Source organism: Chlorocebus sabaeus, chromosome 7, assembly GCF_047675955.1.
Source record: "Chlorocebus sabaeus isolate Y175 chromosome 7, mChlSab1.0.hap1, whole genome shotgun sequence".
In the NCBI taxonomy this organism is placed as follows: domain Eukaryota; kingdom Metazoa; phylum Chordata; class Mammalia; order Primates; family Cercopithecidae; genus Chlorocebus; species Chlorocebus sabaeus.
In genome coordinates, this window is record NC_132910.1 from 98,740,432 (window position 1) to 98,764,157 (window position 23,726).

At 41.4% G+C, this 23,726-nt stretch overlaps 1 protein-coding gene across 4 annotated transcripts in view; it reads left to right on the plus strand.

The window, feature by feature from the left end:
- ARHGAP10 (Rho GTPase activating protein 10) overlaps positions 1-23,726 on the plus strand; it is a 335,394-nt gene that overhangs the window by 228,969 nt on the left and 82,699 nt on the right. For all 4 annotated transcript variants that reach the window (XM_007999938.3, XM_073017668.1, XM_073017667.1 and 1 more), the window contains 2 exons: positions 1,187-1,292; positions 2,859-3,018. In XM_007999938.3, coding sequence (XP_007998129.1) covers positions 1,187-1,292; positions 2,859-3,018 — 266 coding nt within the window. The remainder of the gene's footprint in view (positions 1-1,186; positions 1,293-2,858; positions 3,019-23,726) is intronic.

The window sequence follows — 23,726 nt, forward strand, 5'->3', positions numbered from 1 at the left end:
CATTCCAGCCTCTGCCTCTGCCTCTGCTGTGGCAGGACAATGTCCCCTGTGCTGTCTGTACATGGCCACTATCCCTCTCTTTGTTTTCTTATAAGGACACCAGTCATATTGGATGAAGAGGCCCCACCCTACTTTAGTTATGATCTCATCTGAACTGACATCTGCAACAGCTCTCTTCCCAAATAAGGTCGTGTATTAAGCACGCCTTTTTATTCTGATGTTTTGACATCCGGGGCCTCACTGACCCGAGGAAGCTGCCCCTCCCAGGGCTAGCCAGTTCCTGGAGATATTAAACTTCTGCAGGCTTTTCACGTGGAATTCTCCAATCCAAAACCCCGTGACCCCCCTCCGCGCCAGCCTCCTCTGCGAACCCTTACACTACAGGCTGTATTCTCCTTGTGACTTCAGTCCCGAGTGCCAGCAGCTAGGGACAGCCCTTGCAACGCAGTGCCCACTGAAATAATTTAAACCAGCCAGTCCTCAACCTGCGCACCCTGCCTCACCCATTCCTTCCTGCAGAAACTACAGTAGAGGCTTTGCCCACATTCCCCGTTCTTCCTCTGCTTCTTGATCGACGTTGGTGCTTCCCCACATGGCTCTGCACAACATGCCATGCCGTCTGTTTCTAGGGCTCTGTGAATCTAAACTTTTCCTGACAGTCATTTTCATGCATGCCTTAGCATACCTGATGACATTAAATCCCACGTACAGTTTAAAACAGCCACACTCTGAGTTCTAAGGGCTAGAACTTCAACATACTTTTTTTGGGGGCGGGGGAATCCAGTTCAACCTGTAACATGGAATAGGTTATTTGCCGATATTTTACTTGTATTCCATTGTGATGTGACCCAGTGACTAGACCCCATCGAGTAAATGATGAACAGACATGAAACGCAGCATGTCGGAAGGAGAAGCTTAGCAGCTGTCCATTCTGTAATATAAACCAAGGGGAAGGCACCGATTACAGCCACACTGACATTAGCTCATTAGGGGAGGCACAAGAAGATTCATTATAAGGGGAAAGATTTTTTTTTTTCCTTTTTAAGATGGCAAAATATGTTTAATGCTCCATGTTTGATAATCTTGAACAGAGGAGCTGTTGTCATTGTTTGCTTGGGAAATATATTTGATTCTGAGTTCTCTACTAACTTTTGTTTTCTTTTTCTTTTTCTTTTTTTTTTGGAAGAAAGCGGCAGCCCGGAATCTCGGGTTAATGCGATCCATTTCTTGGTACACAAACTGCCAGAGAAGAATAAAGAGATGTTGGACATTTTGGTGAAACACTTAACAAAGTAAGCCTCTTTTTCTTCCTTTTAACTTTCTTCACTTTGCTCTAGGTGCTGGGTCGTGCTCTGGGATTTGTGATGGGTGGAACTGGGGACCACACCTGGAAGGGCAGGCTGGATGTTTGACTCATTGTGTGTATTTTGGACAAGACTGTTGAAATATGCTTTCATGAAGTTGTATAATTATTTGCTTAACATCTCTGCCAGCAACTCAGGGTTTGATTTGAAGTGAAAGAGGAGAATGTTATACATTACCCTATACACAGATTCTGGAAATGTGAATATAAATTTGTTAGAATATTTAGCTTGGTTTCACACCTACCTAACTCTAAGTTTGAACATGTCCTTTAAGTTGGCTTAATTCAATAATGGGTAGTTATTTTATAGATTCCATTCTCTTTTACTCCTCCTTTTAAAAGTCAGCAAAATCAAATCAGGGGAGAAATTATCCCTTTCTTTAAGTATAGAGATCTTTCTAATTGTAGAATTTTAGAGGTGAAAGGAAGCTGAAGAACGCTGTATTTTAGAACCTTTATTTTACATAGAAAGAAAATGAAGGTCAGAAGATAATTGTGATTTGCCAAGGGTCCCACTGCTGGTTTAGCTATTTATTCGTTTGGTCAACAAATATTTAGTGAATGCCTTTTTTAGGTGCTAGTGGATACATGGTTGAATAAGATAGTCTAAGTCCCAACTTTCATGAAGCTTACTTTCTAAGGGGAAAATATGAAAAACAGATTACAAATGAAAATATAAAATAGCTTCAGATGATAAGTGGCAGAAACACAAAGCAGAGTAAGGGGACAGAATATATTGAGTGTGAGACTATAAAAATTGTTATTATGCAAAGGCTTTTTGAAGATGATGTCTTTGAGTTTAGACCTGAATAAAGTTGCAGGGCTGCTGAGAACAGTTGTCTAGGTGATTGACTGCACAATGATACTGGGCTGAAGGAGTGATTGTGGGTGCTCTGACCAAACTTTGCATGCTTTTACAAGGGTGCTACGCAGTCTAGTATTCCTTGGAAGCAAAAGTGTAATATTCTGGGGAAAGAGTGAGTTTTCTAAGAAAAGGGGAACAGTAAACTAAGGCTTTTGGGGGAAGCAAGCTTAGCACCTACAACTGGCCCTTTGTGAGTTCTGCATGGGCAGATTCAACCAGCTGCTGATCAAAAATCCAGTATTCCCTGTGGACTTCAGGGTTGATTTTTTTTTTTTTTTTTTTAATCCGTGGGTTTCCTGGGTTGACTGTAGGACTTGAACATCTGCAGATTTTGGTGTCTGCAGGGGTTCTGACATCAATTCTCAGGGGATACAGAGGGCCAACTGTACATGGAATTATTAAGAAAGCCATTGTGGTTAGAGTAGACCACCAAAGAAAGGGAAGTAAAGGAGTAGGCAGCAGTGTCTGCATGGAGAGTTTCTCAGATCTGGTTATTTCAGAGGTAGATGTTGAGGACGGTTAAGTCTCTTGACCCCTTGCTTTTAAGGAAATACAGAGTTGCAGACTATTTACAGTCCACAATTTTTGCTCCTTTGGTGAAACAGATTCCTCCCCCCTTACCAATTTCAGCGTTTCAAATCACTCCAAGCAGAACCTGATGACCGTGGCAAACTTAGGAGTGGTGTTTGGACCAACTCTGATGAGGCCACAGGAAGAAACTGTCGCTGCCCTCATGGACTTGAAGTTTCAGAATATTGTTGTGGAAATCTTAATTGAAAACCATGAAAAGGTAAAATTCTTTTTTTTTTCTCTAAGAGATTTTGTTTTTGACTTGTCGCCATGCACTACACAACGATCTTCTTAGATTTCCCGTTTCTCTCTGTTTTAAAAAAATTCTTTTATTCTCACTATGATGAACTTGGTTCTAAGAAGTTCTCATTGAGCTTCTATCTTCTGATGGAGTTCCATAAATGTGAAATTTATCTGGTCTTTTGTTATCTCACTGGTTTAACGAAGAAGCATTTAATCCAGATGCAAGTGAGTATCAAGGCAATTGTGAACTGTTGAGGACTTTTGTTGCTTTTATTCCCATCTTTGGATTTCTCACTCAAATTCCATGTGGCACAACAACTCTGTACTCTTGAGCAAGTTAGGACTTTGCAACTTACAAGAGAAAATAAGGCAAATAAGGTTGAAAGGATGTGAGATGGGGCCAGAAGACCATGAGCATCATTGAGAGTAGGGGTTGAGGGGCAGCAAGGCCAGCCCCTGCTCTGCACCTGGGAAAGTTGCCTGCCTTCCAAAGAATCTTTCTGGTTACACCTAGCTGTTGTGAATGGCACGTAAAGGAAGAGAAGTTGGGGAAGGGTAGACTCTTCAAATAGGCTTAGGCATTGCATCTGGGCAGCAGGGAAGGGTACATATTCCTGGGGTGTGGTGGATGGGGTTGACTCAGGAGATCCACGTTGGGGTGAGCAGAAACTGCTTTAATATACTCTTCCCTCCCACCATACCCACTCGACATATTAACTACTAGAAATAAATACTGTTCATGATTGTCACTTTGGGGTCACTTTCCCAAATTACTGTTATTTTCTCCTTGATTACATATTGTCTATGGCTACTCTTACAATACAACAAAAGAGTCTGGTAATTACAACAGAGACCAGATAGCCCGCAAGGCAAAACTATGTACTGTCTGGTCCTTTACAGAAAAGCCTTGCAGATCCCCCAATCTAGAGCAATAATTTTCAACCCCAAAAATCCACCTGAGGGACTCTTTTAAGTGGCTGCATAGCTGTGTGTATTCTGTTAAATTTTTGCCTTCCCAAGAATTATGATAAGTAGCCAGCAAGAAGATCTGCTGATCTAGGGAGGAAGCGTCTCTTCTTAAGAACTTAGGAGAGGACTTCAGTCTGGAACACAAAAGAAGTTTTCATTAGTATTTGAGAAGGTTTTGTTCATAAGAGTTAAAACATTTCTCATTTTAATAAACAAGTGAGTGACCAAGCATTCTGAGAGTATGGCATTTGTTGATGTTAGAGCTGGCCCGTGCCAGTTTGTGTTTGAATTCAGAATTGCAAGGAGTTGGTGTCTATTCAGTTTAGCTGGGCTTCATTTATAAGTAGGGGTGAGATAATCTATGGGGGAACATATGGAAAAAATGGTTTCAGGATGCTCTTGGAGTGCTGTTCTCAATAGGACCACTTTGAGGGCCTGCCTCTCTCCCGCTGTCTCAAGTCCCCTCAAAGTAAAGCTTCCACTTATTAAGAAAAATGATGATGGTGACTCATAGCTAAAAGTGTACCTTTATTTTTATAAGGATGTAAATATAGTTTTTAAAAACACTTGTTCTTTAGGGCAGTACTTTTCAATCTTCTTGAGATCACAGACCACTGAGAAGCTGACAAAAGTTATTAACCCTTTTGTTAGTAACCCAGATAAATGCACATAAATCCTTTTTTCCCCTTAATTGTTTTAACAGTTTCAGTGGGCTCACCTGCATTCCTGAATCTGTGGACTGTAGATTAAGTATTTCTGGTTTAAAATGAATAATCTCTTAAGTGACTTGCTTTCTTACTTGTTTCTCTGTAATCAAGGGGAAACATGACTTTAAAAACCACATTATTTTCTTCCAAGAATTTATATATATATATATTTTTCTTCATTCAGTTACCGTAGATGAGTACCTTGCTGATAACGTTCCTGACTTCTGCCTCTAAGATAGGGAGCTGGAAAACTCTTAGAATGCTTGGTCATTCATTTGTTTATTAAAAGGTTTTTTAAAATTGAGATTGCATCATATGCCAGACATGTAGTAGGTGCCGGATGTGCAGATGAATGTTCCAGCTCCTGTGGGAAAGCAGGTCGTCATCTGGGGGCGGAAGCCATGTTTTGGAACTTGGATCCCATAAACGTACCCCAGTCTAACATGTTACATAACTTATTTTCTTACTTGTCTATTTCTCCCTGCTAAGATCTTTGAGGCCAGAGATCTTTTTGTCGACTTATAGTAATACCTGGTACATATTAGGTGTTCAGTTAATATTTATGGAGTGAAATAATGAATTCAATACATTTTGAGGGGGTTGGAGGACTGGGAAAGAGACAGGCAAACAGGAATGTAGTCCCTTTGGGGAAGGCATAGCAAGAGTATTTCTTGGGTACTTGTTGCATTGGCTGTTTGCTGGAGCAGTTCCAGCTTGTTACTAATGTTGGTTCTCATGGAAAAGATACGCTTGAAAGCTGATTGGGGATTTTCTTTACCATTATGGTAAAAGCATCTTGTTTATGGGTGTAAGAATTTTTGTTTTGCCTTTTTTTTTCTTTCTTTTTTTTTTTTTTTTTTTTTTTTTTTTTGCCAGTGGTGGTGAATTTATGCCTCCTTTTATGATCCTGTCAAACTGTCATTAAGCCTCATTAGTGTGCATTAATCCATCCAGGCAGCTCATGGAAAGATGGCTACTATTCAGTTTTAGAAAGAAGAATAATTAGACTACAAGCTTTGAAACAATGTTACAGTAGCTCAACAATCATTTGATTACATCCTAATTAGGAAACTTTTATGCAATTTATTTGTGAAAATACTGGCTCTGGGTCTTGGTCTTGGATAAAAGGATCTCCATTTCATGCTGCAACTGCCTGTTTTCTTCCCTTTTTGAAACTGGGGAGATAAGTACATGACTTGTCTGCTGGGAAGTAGATAGTGCTGCTTTCACCTTGTTAATAAATTTTGCAGGAATTTTCCAGTAGCGTTGGCGAGCCAGTTATAATAGTTACAGCAGACGAAAGTGGCCTCGCTCTCAGAGCTTTATAGAGCTAAGCAGAGGTCTTTCGGTTTTCCTTCTCTTCCCTTTCTGTGGCTAGATAGTTCTATGAATGCACAGCCAACATTAATTAAGTGCTCAGGCTTTCTATTCAGAAGGGAGGAATGGACATCGAGTTTCAGATTCTTCACTGTGTGCATGGGTTTAGGGTTGGAAGCAGGGTTGTGTGGCAGGGTTGGGGGGTTAGAGATGGGGGATGTCAGTTTGAATTAGTTAACACTTCTGAGAACCTAAATTTCCCCATTACCTCGCCTTGTCTCTTCCATTTCATCCTTGTACACTTCTACTCCCACTCCTGGCTCTTTGTTCCTGCTCAGTTGGACTTCACTGCAGAGTCCAGGCTCTGCTCTGAGGAAGAATATTTTTGCTGACAGGGGTGCTTGTGCAGAAAAACTACATATGGATGTTTGGATCTATGTTAGCCACAGGTTTCCCTGACAGCTGACCTAAGTGCACCCTCCAGAGGATCCTAACATTTGACCGTAGAGTGGAGAGGGAAGGATCTAGTCCCTCTTAGTGTTTCAGGACAAGATGAAAACGAGAGAGGGAGTAAGGACAGGAAAAGTTTAAAAGAGTAGTCTGAGAAAGGAAAACATTACAGTAATGGATGAGGGGCAAAAAAGGAGGGTTAAACTGGGGGAGGAAAGGAAGAGGCCTATGTGTGTCACTGGAAGTGACTCTGACGGGGAAAAATGACAAGAGAAGGAAGTCACTTTCTTTTCCTCAGTTATTTGTTTTTCCTCCCTAGGAATGTGAAAATTGTTGACTCCAGGAAAGTCAGTAAAGCAAATAGGAAACTTCAACATGTAATTAAGGCAAGATTGCTCTAGATGAATTTTGGAGTTAGAAAAAGGCCCCTAGTTAATCTGCTTTGGAGATCACAATTTTTCCTAGCCTCCTTGCTGTTTTTATAAATCTGTATATGCTTTATAGGAGACTTAATCCATATGTTTTAGCTTTATTTACACATAATAAAGATGTGGGCTGAGCACGGTGGCTCACGCCTGCAATCCCAGCACTTTGGGAGGCCAAGGCAGGTGGAGTTCGAGACCAGCCTGGCCAACATGGCAAAACCCTGTCTCTACTAAAAAAAAGTACAAAAATTAGCCAGGCATGGTGGCAGGCGCCTCCTGAGGCAGGACAATTGCTTGAATCCAGGAGGCAGAGGTTGCGGTGAGCTGAGATTGCGCCACTGCATGCCAGCCTGGGTGACAAGAGCGAGATTCCGTCTCAAAAAAAAAAAAAAAAAAGACTTTAAAAAAATAAAAAGTTCCTGGGCCAAAACATTATCAAGGTCTTTCTTCCTTTGTAAATGAGAAAATTTTATTTCCCAGGCGGCAAAGGGTGCTGTGAACTTTTCAAGGATTTTCAAATTGGGGTTGTGCCTTAGGATTTGTGAGTTTTGCATAAGTTCTGTTCTTAACAGAGTATACTTGTCATGCATTAATTTGGCGCATTTTTTTCCCCCAGTGCCTGCTGTGAGTCATTCATGGTGTGAGATTTGGGGGAAGTAAAGACAGTCCAGTAGGGGAAAGAAGAAATGTCCAAAAGTAGCTACAAGATATGGCAGAGGATAAGTACTTTGAGAGAGAGACAGAGAGAATGAGCGAGAAAGTGGCGGCAGCTTCAGAGGAGAGTTTTATGTTCAACTGCAGGGAATCTGGAAAGTTTCCCCAGTAAGTGCTTTGAATCAGTTTTATAATGGAGTTTGAACAGGTGGAGATGTTTTAAGAGGACATTTCGGGTATGGGAGACCATGTAATCAGAGAAACACAAAGAGGAGGTACGTGTTCTGGGAACGCAGCTCTTGTTGGAACATGGGCAAATGGCAGGAGATGAGATTGGAAAGAGATTGGGGCCAGGTGTGGGAGGTTGAGAATGCCGCTTTAGGACTTTTGCATTTACTTTTGTAGGTACTGGGACCACTCATGGTTTTCAAGTAAACTGCTTCACAAAACTTAATCTGACAGCAGGATTTGCAGTAAGAAGTAGAGGAATGAAAGGCTAGGAGAGAGGTTATTTGGCATAGTCGAAGGACATGGGAGTGAGAATGGGGAGTTCCAGGGTGGACGGCATCATTTGGTGAGGTGGAATAGGCCAAACCCGGGGCCTGGTTTTGTAAGGGGTCTTGGGGAAGGTGTGATAGAGATTCAATCCTGGGACAAAATGGGTGTCACTAGGAAAAGGAAGGAACAAAGGGGTTTGGGGGAGGAGTAAGATGAGTTCAGTTTGTCACATGGTGAATTGTAGTTATCTGTTCAAGATAAGTCCATTAGACAGAGAGGTGGCACTCAAACTTATGAGTGAATTTAGAGGTAGAAAGTATAACATAAGGTATAAAAACATGAGATTGGCATAAGAAAATATTTATTGGATGCTCATGATGCTACATGCTTTGGGTCTACTAGAAAAGGGTATTAATGTAATTCTAGTGTATGTGGATGCTTCTTTGTGTATCCATACACTTAAAAAATACATATATTAGGCCGGGCGCTGTGGCTCACGCCTATAATCCCAGCACTTTGGGAGGCCGAGGCGGGCGGATCACGAGGTCAGGAGATCGAGACCATCCTGGCAAACATGGTGAAACCCCATCTCTACTAAAAATACAAAAAAAAAATTAGCCGGGCGTGGTGGCAGGCGCCTGTAGTCCCAGCTACTCGGGAGGCTGAGGCAAGAGAATGGCATGAACTCAGGAGGCGGCGGAGCTTGCAGTGAGCGGAGATCGCGCCACTGCACTCCAGCCTGGGCAACAGAGTGAGACTCTGTCTCAAAAAAAAATATATATATTAAACATAAAATTCCTATTGCATAAATATATGTAATAGTATCCCTATATGGCTGTAAAATTCTTATTATATATATTATCTCTTTATACATCTGAGAGAAGTGAGGGTGAGAGCTTAACTTGCTCATGAGCACACAGCTAGTAAATGTGGCAATGCTTGGGTTTGAACTGAGATTGACCCCCAAAGCCCTTGCTTTTCATCACTAGGAGAAGACAATAATATCCTTGAGAAACACCAAGATTTTCCTGTTGGGGTAATAGAGGAGCCAGCAGAAACCCAGGCAGGATCAGGCCAGTGCTAGTGTCAGGGTTGTCTGGGGGCATTGTCAAGGATGCCAGATAATCGGTCCCATGAGATGGGCGAGTATGAGGATGGACAAGTGATGTGAGCTCATGAACCAGTGGCGTGAGTGAACTCTTTCAACAGTGACATTTCGTGATTAATTTTTTTGAGATGGAGTTTCACTCCTGTTGCGCAGGCTGGAGTGCAGTGGTGTGGTCTTGGCTCACTGCAATCTCTGCCTACCGGGTTCAAGTGATTCTCCTGCCACAGCCTCCCAAGTAGCTGGGATTATAGGCATGTGCCACCATCCTTGGCTAATTGTGTATTTTTTAGTAGAGATGGGGTTTCACCTTGTTGGCCAGGCTGGTCTCAAACTCCTGACCTCGAGTGATCCGCCGGCCTCGGCTTCCTAAAGTACTGGGATTACAGGCGTGAGCCACCACACCTGGCCTAATGATGACATTTATGTTGAGAGCCAGAGTGGAGATCAACTTGTAAGGTGTACGTGAATGAGTGTTCAGGAATGAGTGATATTCAGTGTCAGTTTTTTTGTCGTTTTTGTCATATGGCAAGAATAAAGCAGGAGGAAAAGCCAGAATAGACGTGGAGGGGAATGACAGAGCAGGACCGCTAACACCCGAGTTTTGCTTGGTTCACTGGTCACCCTCAGAGTCTCATGACCTGTTAGCTCATGTCTGAGGTAAGGAGTTCTTTAGGGGGTGAACCTTCTCAGGAGTTGCTGAGTCTGTGTAGATTGAGTCATTTATTTTAATTTTTGTGGGTATATACTAGGTGTATATATTTATGGGGTACATGAGATATTTTGATATAGGCATGCCATGTGTAATAATCACAGCAGGGGAAATGGAGTCTCCATCACCTCAAGCGTTTATCCCTTCTTTGTGTTACAAGCAATCCAATTATACTCTTTTAGTTATTTTAAAATGTATAAGAAGTTATTGTTGACTTCAGTCATCCTGTTGTGCTATCAAATACTGAATTTTATTCTATCTAACTATATTTTTGTGCCCATTAACCATCCCCGCTCCCCTTGCCACTGCTAACTACCCTCCCTTACCAGATGATTACTCTGGTAATCATCATTCTATTCTCTATCTTCATGAGTTAAATTGTTTTATTTTTTTGCTCCCACAAATAAGGGAGAACATGTAAAGTTTGTCTTTCTGTGCCTGGCTTATTTCACTTAACATAATTACCTTAAGTTCCATCCATGCTGTTGTAAATGACAGGATCTCATTCTTTTTTAAGGCTGAATAATACTCCACTGTGTATAAGTATCACATTTTCTTTATCCATTTGTCTGTTGATAGACACTTAGGCTGCTTCCAAATCTTGACAATTGTGAGTAGTGCTGCAATAAACATGGGAGTGCAGAGACCTCTTTGATGCACTGATTTCGTTTCTTTTGGGTATATACCTAGCAGTGGGATTGCTGGATCATATGGTAGCTCTGTTTTTAGTTTTCTGAGGAACCTCCAAACTATTCTCCATAGGGTTACATTGCCACCAAGAGTGTACAAGGGTTCTCTTTTCTCCACATCTTTGCCAACATTTTTTATTGCCTGACTTTTGGATAAAAGCCATTTTAACTAGGGTGAGATGATATCTCATTGTAGTTTTGCTTTGCATTTCTCTGATGATTAGTGATGTTGAGAACCTTTTCATATACCTCATTCTTATATTTTATACACTATAATGTAATAAAAACTCATGTTTATAATTTGACTCCCTCCTCATCTCCCCCAACTTCTGAGGGCCCTTGAAGATTCTGAAGAGCCTGTGAAAAGCATAAAAGACCTTATTCATCAGGGTGGTTTTCTTCTAATATCTGTCTTAATACTGAAAAGTTGGCAGTTTATAAAGTAAGGAATATAATGTTACTCTCAGAATTGCTTAATATAATAAAATTCAGATTAGATTGATCTTATTGAGTGTTTTAATTGGATTTTCAATGAGATTTGTAAAATCTGGTGCTTTGGTTAACCTTAGCTTTGTGTGGTACTTCAGTGTGCTCTGATGTTTCATTGATTTCCTGATGATCAGGAGGTTTTTTTTCTAGTATTAGCCTGTGTTAGTCTGTTTTCAGGCTGCTGATAAAGACATACTTGAGACTGGGAAATTTACAAATGAAAGAGGTTTAATGGGCTCACAGTTCCACAGGGCTGGGGAGGCTGCACAATCATGGCAGAAGGTGAAAGGCGTATCTTACATGGTGGCAGATGAGAGAACTTGTGCAGGGAAACTCCCCTTTATAAAACCATCAGATCGGGCCGGGCGCGGTGGCTCAAGCCTGTAATCCCAGCACTTTGGGAGGCCGAGACGGGCGGATCACGAGGTCAGAAGATCGAGACCATCCTGGCTAACACGGTGAAACCCCGTCTCTACTAAAACTACAAAAAAACTAGCCGGGCGAGGTGGCGGGCGCCTGTAGTCCCAGCTACTCGGGAGGCTGAGGCAGGAGAATGGCATGAACCCGGGAGGCGGAGCTTGCAGTGAGCTGAGATCTGGCCACTGCACTCCAGCCTGGGCGACAGAGCGAGACTCCGTCTCACAAAAACAAAACAAAACAAAACAAAACAAAAACCATCAGATCTCATGAGACTTACTATTATGAGAATAGCAGAGGAAAGACCCACCCCCATGATTCAGTTATCTCCCACTGGGTCCCTCCCACAACACGTGGGAATTATGGGAGCTACAATTCAAGATGAGATTTGGGTGGGGACACAGCCAAACCATATCATAGCCTTTATGTATTATGGTTTTTGTGGATAACTTTGTGCCAAAGGAGAATTAAATTTCAGGTACATTAAACATTTCCTGGACAAGGATTCTTTATAACTTTGTAATAAGCATTTTAGCCTTTGTAATAGGGACTGTGGTAGAATGTGTCATTTTTTTTGGTGTGACAGTGAAGGCCATTGTGATGGTCTTGCTTTGTCGAAATGGCTGATGGCCTTGTACTGTCCAGAGGTATCTTTATGGCACTTTGATTTATCCTTGTTTGCAACATGTGCTGCATAGTCCCTGAGTAGCCCGTGTCCTCCAGTCACAGAGGAACCTAGACAGAGCAGTAGGGAGAAGGGTATATGTGTTTTCCATATGTCTTAGTCTGTATTGTGTTGCTATAACAATACTTGAGACTGGGTAATTTTTAAGGAACAGAGATTTTATTTCTTACAGTTCCGTAAGCTGGAAAGCCCAAGGCTGATGAGCTGCATCTGCCAAGAGCCTTCTTGATGCATCGTCTCATGGCAGAAGGCAAGAGAACATGTGACAAAAGAGTGACAGAGAGAGTGCATGTGCAAGTGAGTGAGGGCCAAACTTGCTTTTCTAACGAACCCACTCTCGATTACAGACCTATGCCTGAGATAACATGAATCCATTTGTGAGGGCAGAGACGTCATGACCTAATGACCTCCTAAAGCTCACATCTCTCAACACTATTACATTGAGGATTACATTTTCAACATATGTACTCTGGGGGACGCAGTCAGACCATAGCAGTGTCCAGTGTAATCACCAGAATAATAAGTTACATGCATATATGGAGAAGTATCACACTGCTTTGTTTTACTCTTGTTAACCCTGCAACCAACTTTATGACCTGCATCTACCTCTCTTTGCCACGATCAGTAGGATGCATTGGTGCTCCTAGGTTCATTGGTGTAATTGGATTCCCATTCAGTCTCAACTTGCTGCTTTCCCAGTAACAGCCACATATGGACTGTTTTTGATAAGGAGCATCCATTGCTCCATTCCTGTGGCTACAAACACAGTATACGTCCTATCCCTCTTCTGTGGGTTGGTCTCTGTCATTCTTTAATATATAAAGAGACTGAGTGAGTAGTATCCAAACCATTTTCCTTCAAGTGCAAGAGTCTTCCAGTCTTACAGCATGCTTGCCATTTAATGGGAAAAAGAAATCTCTTAAACATCTAGCCAAAAATGCTTCTTGATTTAGCTTTGCTGGCACTGGGTTGCTAGGCAGCACTAGTTTTTATGTGAGAGAAAAATAAATGTCTTAAACAACAACAATAGCAGCAGCAATAATAAAGCTGCAAAGTTTCTAAAAGCTTTATGTCTGCCTGAGTATTGACTGTTCAGTGTAGAAGTCAAAACCCCATAGCAAGAATATTTGACAAATTTTCAGACTGGCCCCCACCGCCAGTTTTCATGAATGTTGACTTACTTGGCGTTGCTATGAAAACTTTACTGTTTTGTGTGTGTGTGTGTGTGTGTGTGTGTGTGTTTCCCTTCTCAGCAGGGCTTTGCATTTTCTGGAGTGTTTAAAAGGAGACTTTAAAAGCACAGGAAACTTTCTGTCTTCCTTTCTCTTTCCTTTAAGGAGAGAAGGAAAATAATAATGACATTGTCTTCCTTATTCTGTTTTTCTTTAGCTATGGCATTGGAAGCTTCTGCTGTCATGTGGCTCTGTAAATGGCAGATTGTATTTTCCCTTGGGACCAGAGTGGTTTGATAAGAGCAAATTGAGGAGAGAGTCATTCTGCATCATTTTAGTGCCCAGTATTTTAGTGCCCAGACAAAGCACTGGGAAATTGAAGGGCTCCACTATAAAGGATGCATAGATTTATTCTTTGTTGTCTAAGAAAGCATACTGAGTACAAGTGAGCAGTCCTTGCCAGGAGGTGAGTTTTTGATTCAGTAGAAGGAAGAACTTCATAATATTTATAATAATGAGAACATGTTCATGTTAGGGATGGGACTGAGGTGGAAGAAAGCTAGCAGGCCTCTGAGGTCCTGCCCACTCTGAAATTTTCTGCCCAAGTGTCTGAAAATGTGGAGCTACAAAGACAGCTCCTCGGAGCCTAGCTCAATGCTTAGAACTTGGCATTCGATCAGTATTTGCAGAATAAAATATGATGATGAAGAATATGACCCTTTTCTTCATTGTGTTTTTAGGTTGTTTATATTCCCAGGAACACAAAGAGTACGTGGAAGGGAAGATAGGAAGGAAAGAATGAGAGGGCGAGTGTGGTGACGTATGTGTAGGTTGGCTCCAGGGAAGGCACCATCAAGGCCTTTTCTTGAGGGGGGAGGGTAGTGTGGGCTATATATGGGCTTGGGTTTTTGCCTTGAGCTAGTGCTCACCTTTTTTTTTGTTTGTTTGTAAAGTAAAGCTTTTAGAGTTCTCTCTCTTGTATCTCTCAAGATAAAATGAGGAGCAATAATAATTATAATAGCTAACATTGATTGAAAGATGATTGTGTGCCAGGCACTAGGCTGGGCTCCTTATGTGACATTTAATTAAAACATTCCATAGACAGTATAGTATAATGTGGCATTGTGGGCTCTAAGGTGGAATTCCTTGAGTTGAAATCTCAGCTCCACCCAACTGTGTGACTTTTTTTTCCCATTTTTATTTTAGATTTAGGGGCACAGGTACAGGTTTGTTACAGGGATATATTATGTAGTGTTGAAGTTGGAGCTTCGATCCTGTCACCCAGATGGTGAACATAGTACTCAATAGGAGGTTTCCCCACCCTTTCTCTTCTCTCTCTCTGTCTCCCTCTCTCCTTTTAGAGTCTCCAGTGTCTATTACTTTCATCTTTATGTCTGTGTAAACCTAAGATTTAGCTTACACTTATATTTGAGAATATGTAGTGTTTGTTTTTCTGTTTCTGTGTTAGTTCACTTAGGATAACAACTTCTAGCTGCATCCATGTTGCTGCAAAGGACATAATTTTGTTTTTTTAAATTTATGGCTGCACAGTATTCCATGGTGTGTATGTACCACATTTTCTTGATCCAGTCCACCACTGACGGGCACTCTGTTGATTCCATGTCTTTGTTGTGAATAATGCTGCGATGAACATACAAGTACTACATGTGTCTTTTTGGTGGAATGATTTATTCATTTATTTTTTTGGATATATAACCATTAATGGGATTGCTGGGTCGAATGGTAGTTCTATTTTTAGTTCTTTGAGAAATATCCAACTGCTTTCCACAGGGGCTGAGCTAATTTGCATTCCCACCAACAGTGTATAAGCATTCCCTCTTTTTCCCACAACCTCACCAGCATCTTATTTTTTGATTTTTTAATAATTGCCATTCTGACTGGTGTGAGATGGCGATATGGTTTGGCTCTGTGTCCCCGCTCCAATCTCATGGTGAATTGTAATTCCCAGTGTTGAGGGAGGGACTTGGTGGGAGGTGATTGGATAATGGGGGTGGATTTTCCCTATGCTGTTCATGTGATAGTGAGTTTTTCTGAGATCTGATGGTTTGAAAGTATGTGGCACTTCCCCCCTTGCTTGCTCACTCTCTCCTGCTCCACCCCAGTAAGATGTACTGGCTTTTCCTTTGCCTTCCACCATGATTGTAAGTTTCCTGAGGCCTCCCAGCCATGCTTCATGTACAGCCTGTGGAACTGTGAGTCAACTAAGCCCCCTTTCTTCATAAATTACCCAGTCTCAGGTAGTTCTTTATAGCAGTGTGAGAATGGCCTAATACAGATGGTATCTCATTGCGGTTTCAATTTGCATTTCTCTGAAGATTAATGATGTTGAACATTTTTTTCATGGTTTTTGACCATTTGTATGTCTTCTTTTGAGATGTGTCTGTTCACGTCTCTTGCCCACTTTTTAATGGGGCTGTTTTTTCTTAATTGTTCGTTTAAGTTCCTTATAGATTCTGGAAATTAGTCCATTGTCAGATGCATAGTTTGCAGATATTTTCTCCCATTTTGTAGATTGTCTGTTTCCTCTGTTGAGAGTTTCTTTTGCTGTGCAGAAGCCCTTTAGATTAAGTCCCATTTGTCTATTATTAATTTTGCTGCATTTGCTTTTGGGGTCTTCATAGATTCTTTGCCTAGGCGACTGTCTAGAAGAGTATTTCCTAGGTTTTCTAGAATTTTTATAGTTTGAGGTCTTACATTCCAGTCTTGACTCCATCTTGAGTTAATTTATTGTATGTGGTGAGAGGTAGTGGTCTAGTTTCATTCTGCTGCATATAATTAGCCAATTTTCTCAGCACCATTTATTGAATAGGAAGTCCTTCCCCCCTTGTTTTTTGTCAACTGTGTCGAAGATGACCTGGTTGTAGGTGTACGGCTTTATTTCAGGGGTCTCTGTTCTGTTCCATTGGTCTCAATGTCTATTTTTGTGCCCATACTATGCTGTTTCGGATATTGTAGCCTTGTAGTATTGTTTGAAGCCGTGTTTGTTCTTTTTGCTTAGGATTGCCTTGACTCTTGAGGCTTTTTTTTTTCCCTTTCATTCCATATGAATTTTAGAAAAGTTTTCTAATTCTCTGAATAATGACGTTGGCAATTTGATAGAAATGTTGAATCTGTGGATTGCTTTTGACAGTATGGAGATTTTAATGATACTGATTCTTCCAACCTATGTGCATGGAATGCTTTTCCATTTATTTGTATTGTCTGTGATATCTTTCAACTGTGTTTTGTAGTTCTTCTCATGGACATCACTTTCTTGGTTAAATATATTCCTAGGTTTTTGTGTGGGTGTGTGGCTATTGTAAATGGGATTGCAGTCTTGATTTGCTTCTCCGCTCAGATGTTATTGATGTAAAGAAATGTTGCTGATTTTTGTATGTTGATTTTATATCCCAAAACTCTGCTGAAGTTGTTAATCAGATCTAGTAGTCTTTTGGCAGCTTCTTTAGGGTTTTCCAGGTAGAGAATCATATTGTCAGTGGAGAGAGATAATGTAACTTCATCTTTTCCTATTTGAAATGCCTTTTCTTTCTCTTGCTTGATTGCTCTGCATAGGACTTCTAGTACTATGTTGAATAGGAATGGTGAGAGTGGACATCCTTGTCTTGTTCCAGTTCTTAAGGAAAATGCTTCCAGCTTTTACTCATTCAGTGTAGTGCCAACTGTGGGTTCATCATAAATGGCTTTTATTATTTTGAGGTATCTTCTTTCAATGCCTAGTTTGTTGGTTTTTTCTTTTTATCATAAAGGCATATTGGATTTTATCAAATGCTTTATCTGCATCTATTGAGATGACTATATAGTTTTTGTTTTTAATTCTGTTTATGTGGTAAATCACATTTATTGATTTGTGTAGATCAACCACTGTTACATCCCAGGAATAAAGCCTACTTGATCATGGCAAATTACCTTTCTGATGTGCTGCTGGATTTGGTTTACTAGTATTTTGTTGAGGATTTTTCATCTGTGTTCATTGGAGATATTGGCATGTAGTTTTTTGTTGTTGTTTTGTGTTTTCCAGCTTTTAGTGTTGGGATGATACTGGTTTCAAAGACAGGGTTTGGAAGGAATCCCTCCTCTTCTATTTTTTGGAATCTTTTCAGTAGGATTGGTACCAGTTTCCTATTGTAGGCCTGGTAGAATTTGGCTGTGAATCCATTGGTCCAGGGCTTTTCTTGGTTGGTAGGTTTTTAAAATTACTGATTAAATTTCATTACTCCATTATCAGTCTGTTCAGGATTTCTCTTTCTTCTTGATTCAATTTTGGGAAGTTGTGTGGTTCTGTGTTTGCAGGAATTTGTCTGCTTCTTCTAGATTTTCTAATCTGTGTGCATAGAGATCTTCATAGTAGTCTCTGGGGATCTTTTCTATTTCTGTGGGATCAGTTGTTATGTCACCTTTGTTATTTCTGATTGTGCTTGTTTGGATATTCTCTCGTTTTCCTTTGTTAATCTAGCTAGCATCCTATCAATCTTGTTTATCCTTTCAGAGAACCAACTTTTCATTTCATTGATCTTTAGTATGGTTTTTTTGGGTCTTGGTTTCATTTAGTTCTGCTCTGATTTTAGTTATTTTCTTTTGCTAACTTTGGGTTTAGTTCTTGTTTTTCTGGTTTCTTTAGGTACAAGGTTAGGTTGTTAATTTGAGATCTTTCCACTTGATGTAGGTGTTTTGTGCTGTAAACGTTCCTCTTAACATTGCTTTTGCCATATCACAGAGATTTTGGTATGTTATGTCTCTATTTTTGTTTGTTTCAAAGAAGTTTTTCATTTCTGCCTTAATTTTGTTTACCCAAAAGTCATTCAGGAGTAAGTTGTTTAGTTTCCATGTATTTGTGTGTTTTTTTGAGTTGCTCTTGGTATTAATTTCTATTTTTATTCCATTGTGGTCTGAGAAGATGCTTGGTATGATTTCAGTTTTTAAAATATATATTGAGACTTGCTTTATGATTGAGCATGTGTTCAGTATTTGAGAATGTTACATGTGCAGATGAGGAGAATGACTATTCTGTGGTTGTTGGGTATTCTATAGATGTCTATTAGGTCCAGTTAGCCAAGTGTTGAATTTAAGTTCAGAATTTCTTTGTTCATTTTCTGCCTCTGTGATGTGTCTCATGCCGTCAGTGAGGTGTTGAAATCTCCTCCTATTATTATGTGGCTGTCAAAGTATTCTCTTAGGTCTAGAAGTAATTGTTTTATAAATGTGGGTGTGCCAGTGTTGGGTGCATATATATTTGGAATAGTTAAATCTTCTTGCTGAATTTAACCCTTTGTCATTATGTAATGCTCTTATTTGTCCTATTTTACTGTTGTGGGTTCAAAGTCTATATTTTCTGATATATATAAGAGTAGGGACATCTGCTCTTTTTTGATTCCATTTGTGTGATGATTTTCCTCTATCCCTTTTCTTTGAGCCTAGGGCTGTGATTACATGTGAGATGGGTCTCTTGCAAACAGCAGAAGGATGGATCTTGGTTTTAAAATTCAATTTGCCACTCTGTGTCTTTTATTTTTAATCTTTTTTTTGAAAGGTGGGGTTTTGCTCCATCACCCATGCTGGAAGTGCATGGGTATGAGTATGGGTCACTGCAGCTTTTTCTTCTCAGGCTCAAGTGATCCCTTTGCCTCAGCCCCAGTCTCTTCTGGTTTATAAAGTTTCTACTGTGAAGTCAGCTGTCAGTCTGATGGGTTTTTTTTAATAGGTAAATGATCCTTTTCTGTAGTTGCCTTTAAGATTTTTTCTTTTGCATTGATCTTGGAAAGTCTGATGACTATGTGCCTTGGACTCGGTCGTCTTGTGTAGTATCTCACAGGAGTTTCCTGGGTTTCTTTTTCTTTTTCTTTTTTCTTTTTGAGACAGGGTCTCACTCTGTCGCCTAGGCTGGAGTGCAGTGGTGTAGTCATGGCTCACTGCAGCCTTGACCTCCTCCCAGGCTCAGACAATCCTCCCATCTCAGTCTCCCGAGACTGTAGCTGGGACTATAGGCGTGTGCCACCACACCCAGCTAAATCTTTTTTTTTTTATTTTTTTTATTTATTTTATTTTTTTTATTTGATGTTGAGATGGGGTCTCCCTATGTTGCCCAGGCTGGTCTCGAACTCCTTGGCTCAAGCGGTCCTCCTGCCTTGGCATCCCAAAGTGTTGGGATTACAAGTGTGAGCCAGCCACCACACCCAGCCTGGATTTCTTATATCTGCATTTTAACCTCTCTAGCAAGATTGGGGAAATTTTCCTGAATTTTATTGCCAAATATGTTTTCCAAGTTGCTTATTTTCTCTTCTTTTCTCTCAGGAATGCCAGTAAGGTATATATTTGGTTGTTTTACGTAATCTTGTATTTCTCAAATATTTTCTTTCCTTTTTTTTTTTTTTGAGACAGAGTCTCACTCTTGCCCAGGCTGGAGTGCAGTGGTATAATCACGGCTCATTGCAGCCTCGACTTTCTGGGTTCAGGTGATTCTTCTGCCTCAGCCTTCCTAGTAGCTGGACTCCAGGTGCGCATTACCATACCCTGCTAAGTTTTTGCATTTTTTTGTAGAGATGGGGTCTCACTATGTTGCCTAGGCTGGTCTTGAACTCTTGGGCTCAAAAGATCCACCCGCTTTGGCCTCACAAAGTGCTGGGATTTTAGGCACGAGCCACTGTTCCCGGCTGCTTTATTCATTTTGTAAATTTTTTTTTTTAAATTTTGTCTGACTGGGTTCATTCGAAGGACCGATTTTTGAGTTCTGAAATTCTTTCTTCTGTGTGGTCTCATCTGCCATTAAGACTTCCAACTGTATTTTGAAATTCCTATAGTGAATTTTTCAATTCTAGAAGTTCTGTTTGGTTCCGTCTTGACATAGTTACGTCATCTTTTGAATCTTGAGTCGTTTTTGTGGTGTTTCTTCTCTTGGATTTCAACTTTCTCTTTGATTTTGTTACATTTCTTTGCTATCCATGTTCTGAATTCTTTATATGTCATTTCACACATTTCATTCCTGTTAGGATCCGTTGCTGGGGAGCCAGTGGGATCCTTTGAAGGTGACAAAAGTCTGGCTTTTTCTACTGCTGGAGTTCTTATGCTGGTTTCTTCTCATTTGAAAGAACTGATGTTTTCTTTTTTTTTTTTTTTTGCTATTGTTTGGATGAGAGTTCTTGATTTTTTATTGTTTTTGCCCTTGGGGCTGTTACTGTGGGGTATATTGTGTGTGATGGTTTGGCTGTGTTTCTGGGTATTTTCAGAGTTCCAAGGCTGTTGATGAGTTCCTTGGTTGCAGATAGGTTCCTGCAGTGGCTTTCTCAGACGTTGCTTGTAGGGATGTAATTTTGTTTAGTGGTGTTGTTTAAGCTGCAGTCCAGTAGATGGCGCTTAAGAGTAATAGCTGCCTGGGGAATGGGCAGAGGGAGGCAACAGAGAAGCAGGAAAAGCACCCTCCCCCAGTGCACTTTCGCCTTCAGCAGGTGGAGCCACCGGAGAAGCCCCAGGAAGCAGTGTCTTTCAGCCCAAACTCTCCGGGTCCCAACAGGAGGACGCACTACCAAGTCTGCCACAGTACATTGAGTAGAGGGGCATGGAGTATGAGATGACCCCCTCTCCATGTTCGTTCCAGGGCTGTGGTGGTGCCACTTTTAGCAGCTAATGCCATGCCTGTGTTTCCTTTGACCCACGGGGGCCTTTGGAGGCTGTGCTCCCACCACCCTTGTGGGAGGACCACACCAAGAGTTGGGTCTCCAGATCTGGCTGTTTTTACTGGCAAGGTGTCTGTTTAAGTTCCTTGGTTATAAATAGCCTTTTTGTGATGGCTTGTGAGCAGGCTCACTGCCTCCTATAGGACCAGGGGACAGTGGTCTCCGGTAACTTAGCTTGTTCCTGAGTGCTGTGTGCTTTTGTCAGATATCTTACTGTGTTGTGCCATTCAACCTCCAGGCCAAGAAGTGGCTTTTAGGGGTAAGAGCCAGCTGTGGCCAATACAGTTGAGTAACAGCTTGATTCTTGTTTACTGGGGAAGCTCTCTTGCCTCAGGGCCGATCTGTGGAGTGCACAGTGGTCTGAGCGCCCTGCTCCAACCTGGAGGAGGGCTTCAAGATGGGCAGGCCAGATCAGGCAGGCCCACCTATGTCCCCCGGTGGTAGGTCCGAGTATCAGCTTTGAGTGGGTGGTCCAATGGGTGGCTGCTAGGCACATAGAGATGTGCCTAGGTGTGGAGCTGGGAACCTCACCTGGCCCCAAATTCTCTGCATGAGGCAGCAGAGCTGCCTAGTCTCATCCAGGAGAGAAAGTCCTCCAGGTGCCAGGAGATCTGCTTGGGTATGGAGCAGAGAGGGCCCTGCTGCACCAGTCTTTGCACAAGAAGGGAAGGGTAGCTCTGGCTGCAGATCTAGGCAAGTGGGTGCTCTGAATGCCTGGAGATACTCCTGGGTGTGGGAAAGAGAGGACCTCACTGTGCCACGATCTCTGCACGGGAAAGATGGGTGGCTCAGGCTACTGATCCAGGTGAGCACATGATCTGAATGCATGGAAATCTGCCTGGGGGTGGAGTGTAGAAGACCCTGCTGCACCATAACGTCAGGAGAGGAGGCTGGGCACCCCGCAGGGACACATGCCAACCAGTTCCAGGTCACCAAGCTGGCTCTGTCTGCAAACCTTATTGCCCAGACAAACCATGGCTGCAGCAACTCTCCTTTTACTTCGGACCTGTGATGAGGGAGAGCACAATTCTAGTACCTACTGTTGAGTTACTTTTTATATTTGCTGCTCAGTTTTGGCTATAGAGGCCTTTCCCCTGTTCCAGAGCAAATGCTGCAATATTTGATCCAAGACTAAATTGTGTGCATGACCACGCTGCCAAATTGCTGAAGAATGACTGCCTTGTATGAGCCTGGATTAAAAATGGCATCCCCCTGTCATTCCTGGTTCTGAGAAAATACATGCAGCTTTTCTCAGTGTCTCCGTTTCAGCGTCTGTAAGCTTCTCCCCAAGTTAGCTCCAAGGCTCAAGAGAAACAAAGTGCTCTCCCTCTACCTGGGTTGCACGGATCCCTAGCAGTAAGGTAAGTGACAGAGGGAGGTCCTCTGCCTCTTACGTATTGAGGCTTCACTCACTTTTACCAGCCAGATGCCATCGTGGAGGCTGTTTGCCCACCTTCTCCTCTCTGGAGTCCAGGGTGTCCTTTGCTATTGAAGTGGATTTCCATTTTCCTTTTTTAATGAAAGCTCACAGAGTTTATCTTTTTGCACTGTTTTGCTATTTCCAAGTGGCTGAGCTATGTGGAAAGCCTGTCATCTGCCATCTTGGAAAAAAAATATCATGACTTTTGAGGGACTTCAGTGACCTGTGTATCTCATTATCAGTTTCCTCATCTGTGAAATAAGAAAAGTGGAAATACCTCCTTGATGGAGTGGTTACGGGGATGAAGTGAGCTACTCCATGCCTCTTACTGCTGTTTCCAAATGAGACATAGAACTAAAAATGGCTGAGCTGGGATTGGAACCCACTCTGTTTCCAAAGCCTGTCCCTTAGCCCCTCCAGTGTTGTTGTCTGATGAAGTTTATACAAATATACACATTTAATATTAAATGACTGCAATTACTTGTTTGCTTTTTGAGGAAATCAAGGGGTTAACTGATTTCTACAGCTGGAGGGTAATGACAGGAAAGCAAACTCCTGTCCCCTGGTCAGCTACCCTCTCCTCATACTGCTTTTGGTGTGCTGTCTCCAGGGCGACATACACTCCACAGCCGAGACAGTCTCTCTAGGATCTTCAGACAGTGTCAGGCCTCTCTGGTTACCATTCTCCTCCTCATCTAATCACCATCAATATAATTAACATAGAATAAGAGTATGCCTCACATTTACTAAGTGCTTATATTCTGTAAAGTACATCATGATTCAGATCCTGCTCAGCAACTCTGAGAGGTAGACGTTACTTTCGTCCCTGTTTTACAAATGAGGAAACTGAAGTTTAGGTGAAGAATTTTCCCAGATTCACACAATTGGTAAGTGGGATTCAGACCCAGGCTGCCTGGCTTTGAAGGTGGAATTCTTAAGCCCTGGACTCTGCTGCTGCTCTTTCTCTTCGAAATGACTTTAGGTAAAAAGCTTTTGTCTTCGTCGTCACCGTTTAATAGGCTACACTGATCCTCAGAAACAGTAGATATGGAATTATTGTGGATTGAACTAAATCAGTGAAAACAGAATATTTTGATGTCTCAAATATATTTTCAGAAATCTAAAATTACACTAGGTAGTCTAAGTGGGGAGACATAAACATGGAGTATCACATAATGATATATGAAAAACTAAGTTTTCTAAACTGTAAACAAATGTATTGAGAATCAGCTACATGCTTTTAGCAAAATCATTGTAATTAAGAATGATAAAGTATATATTAATACAT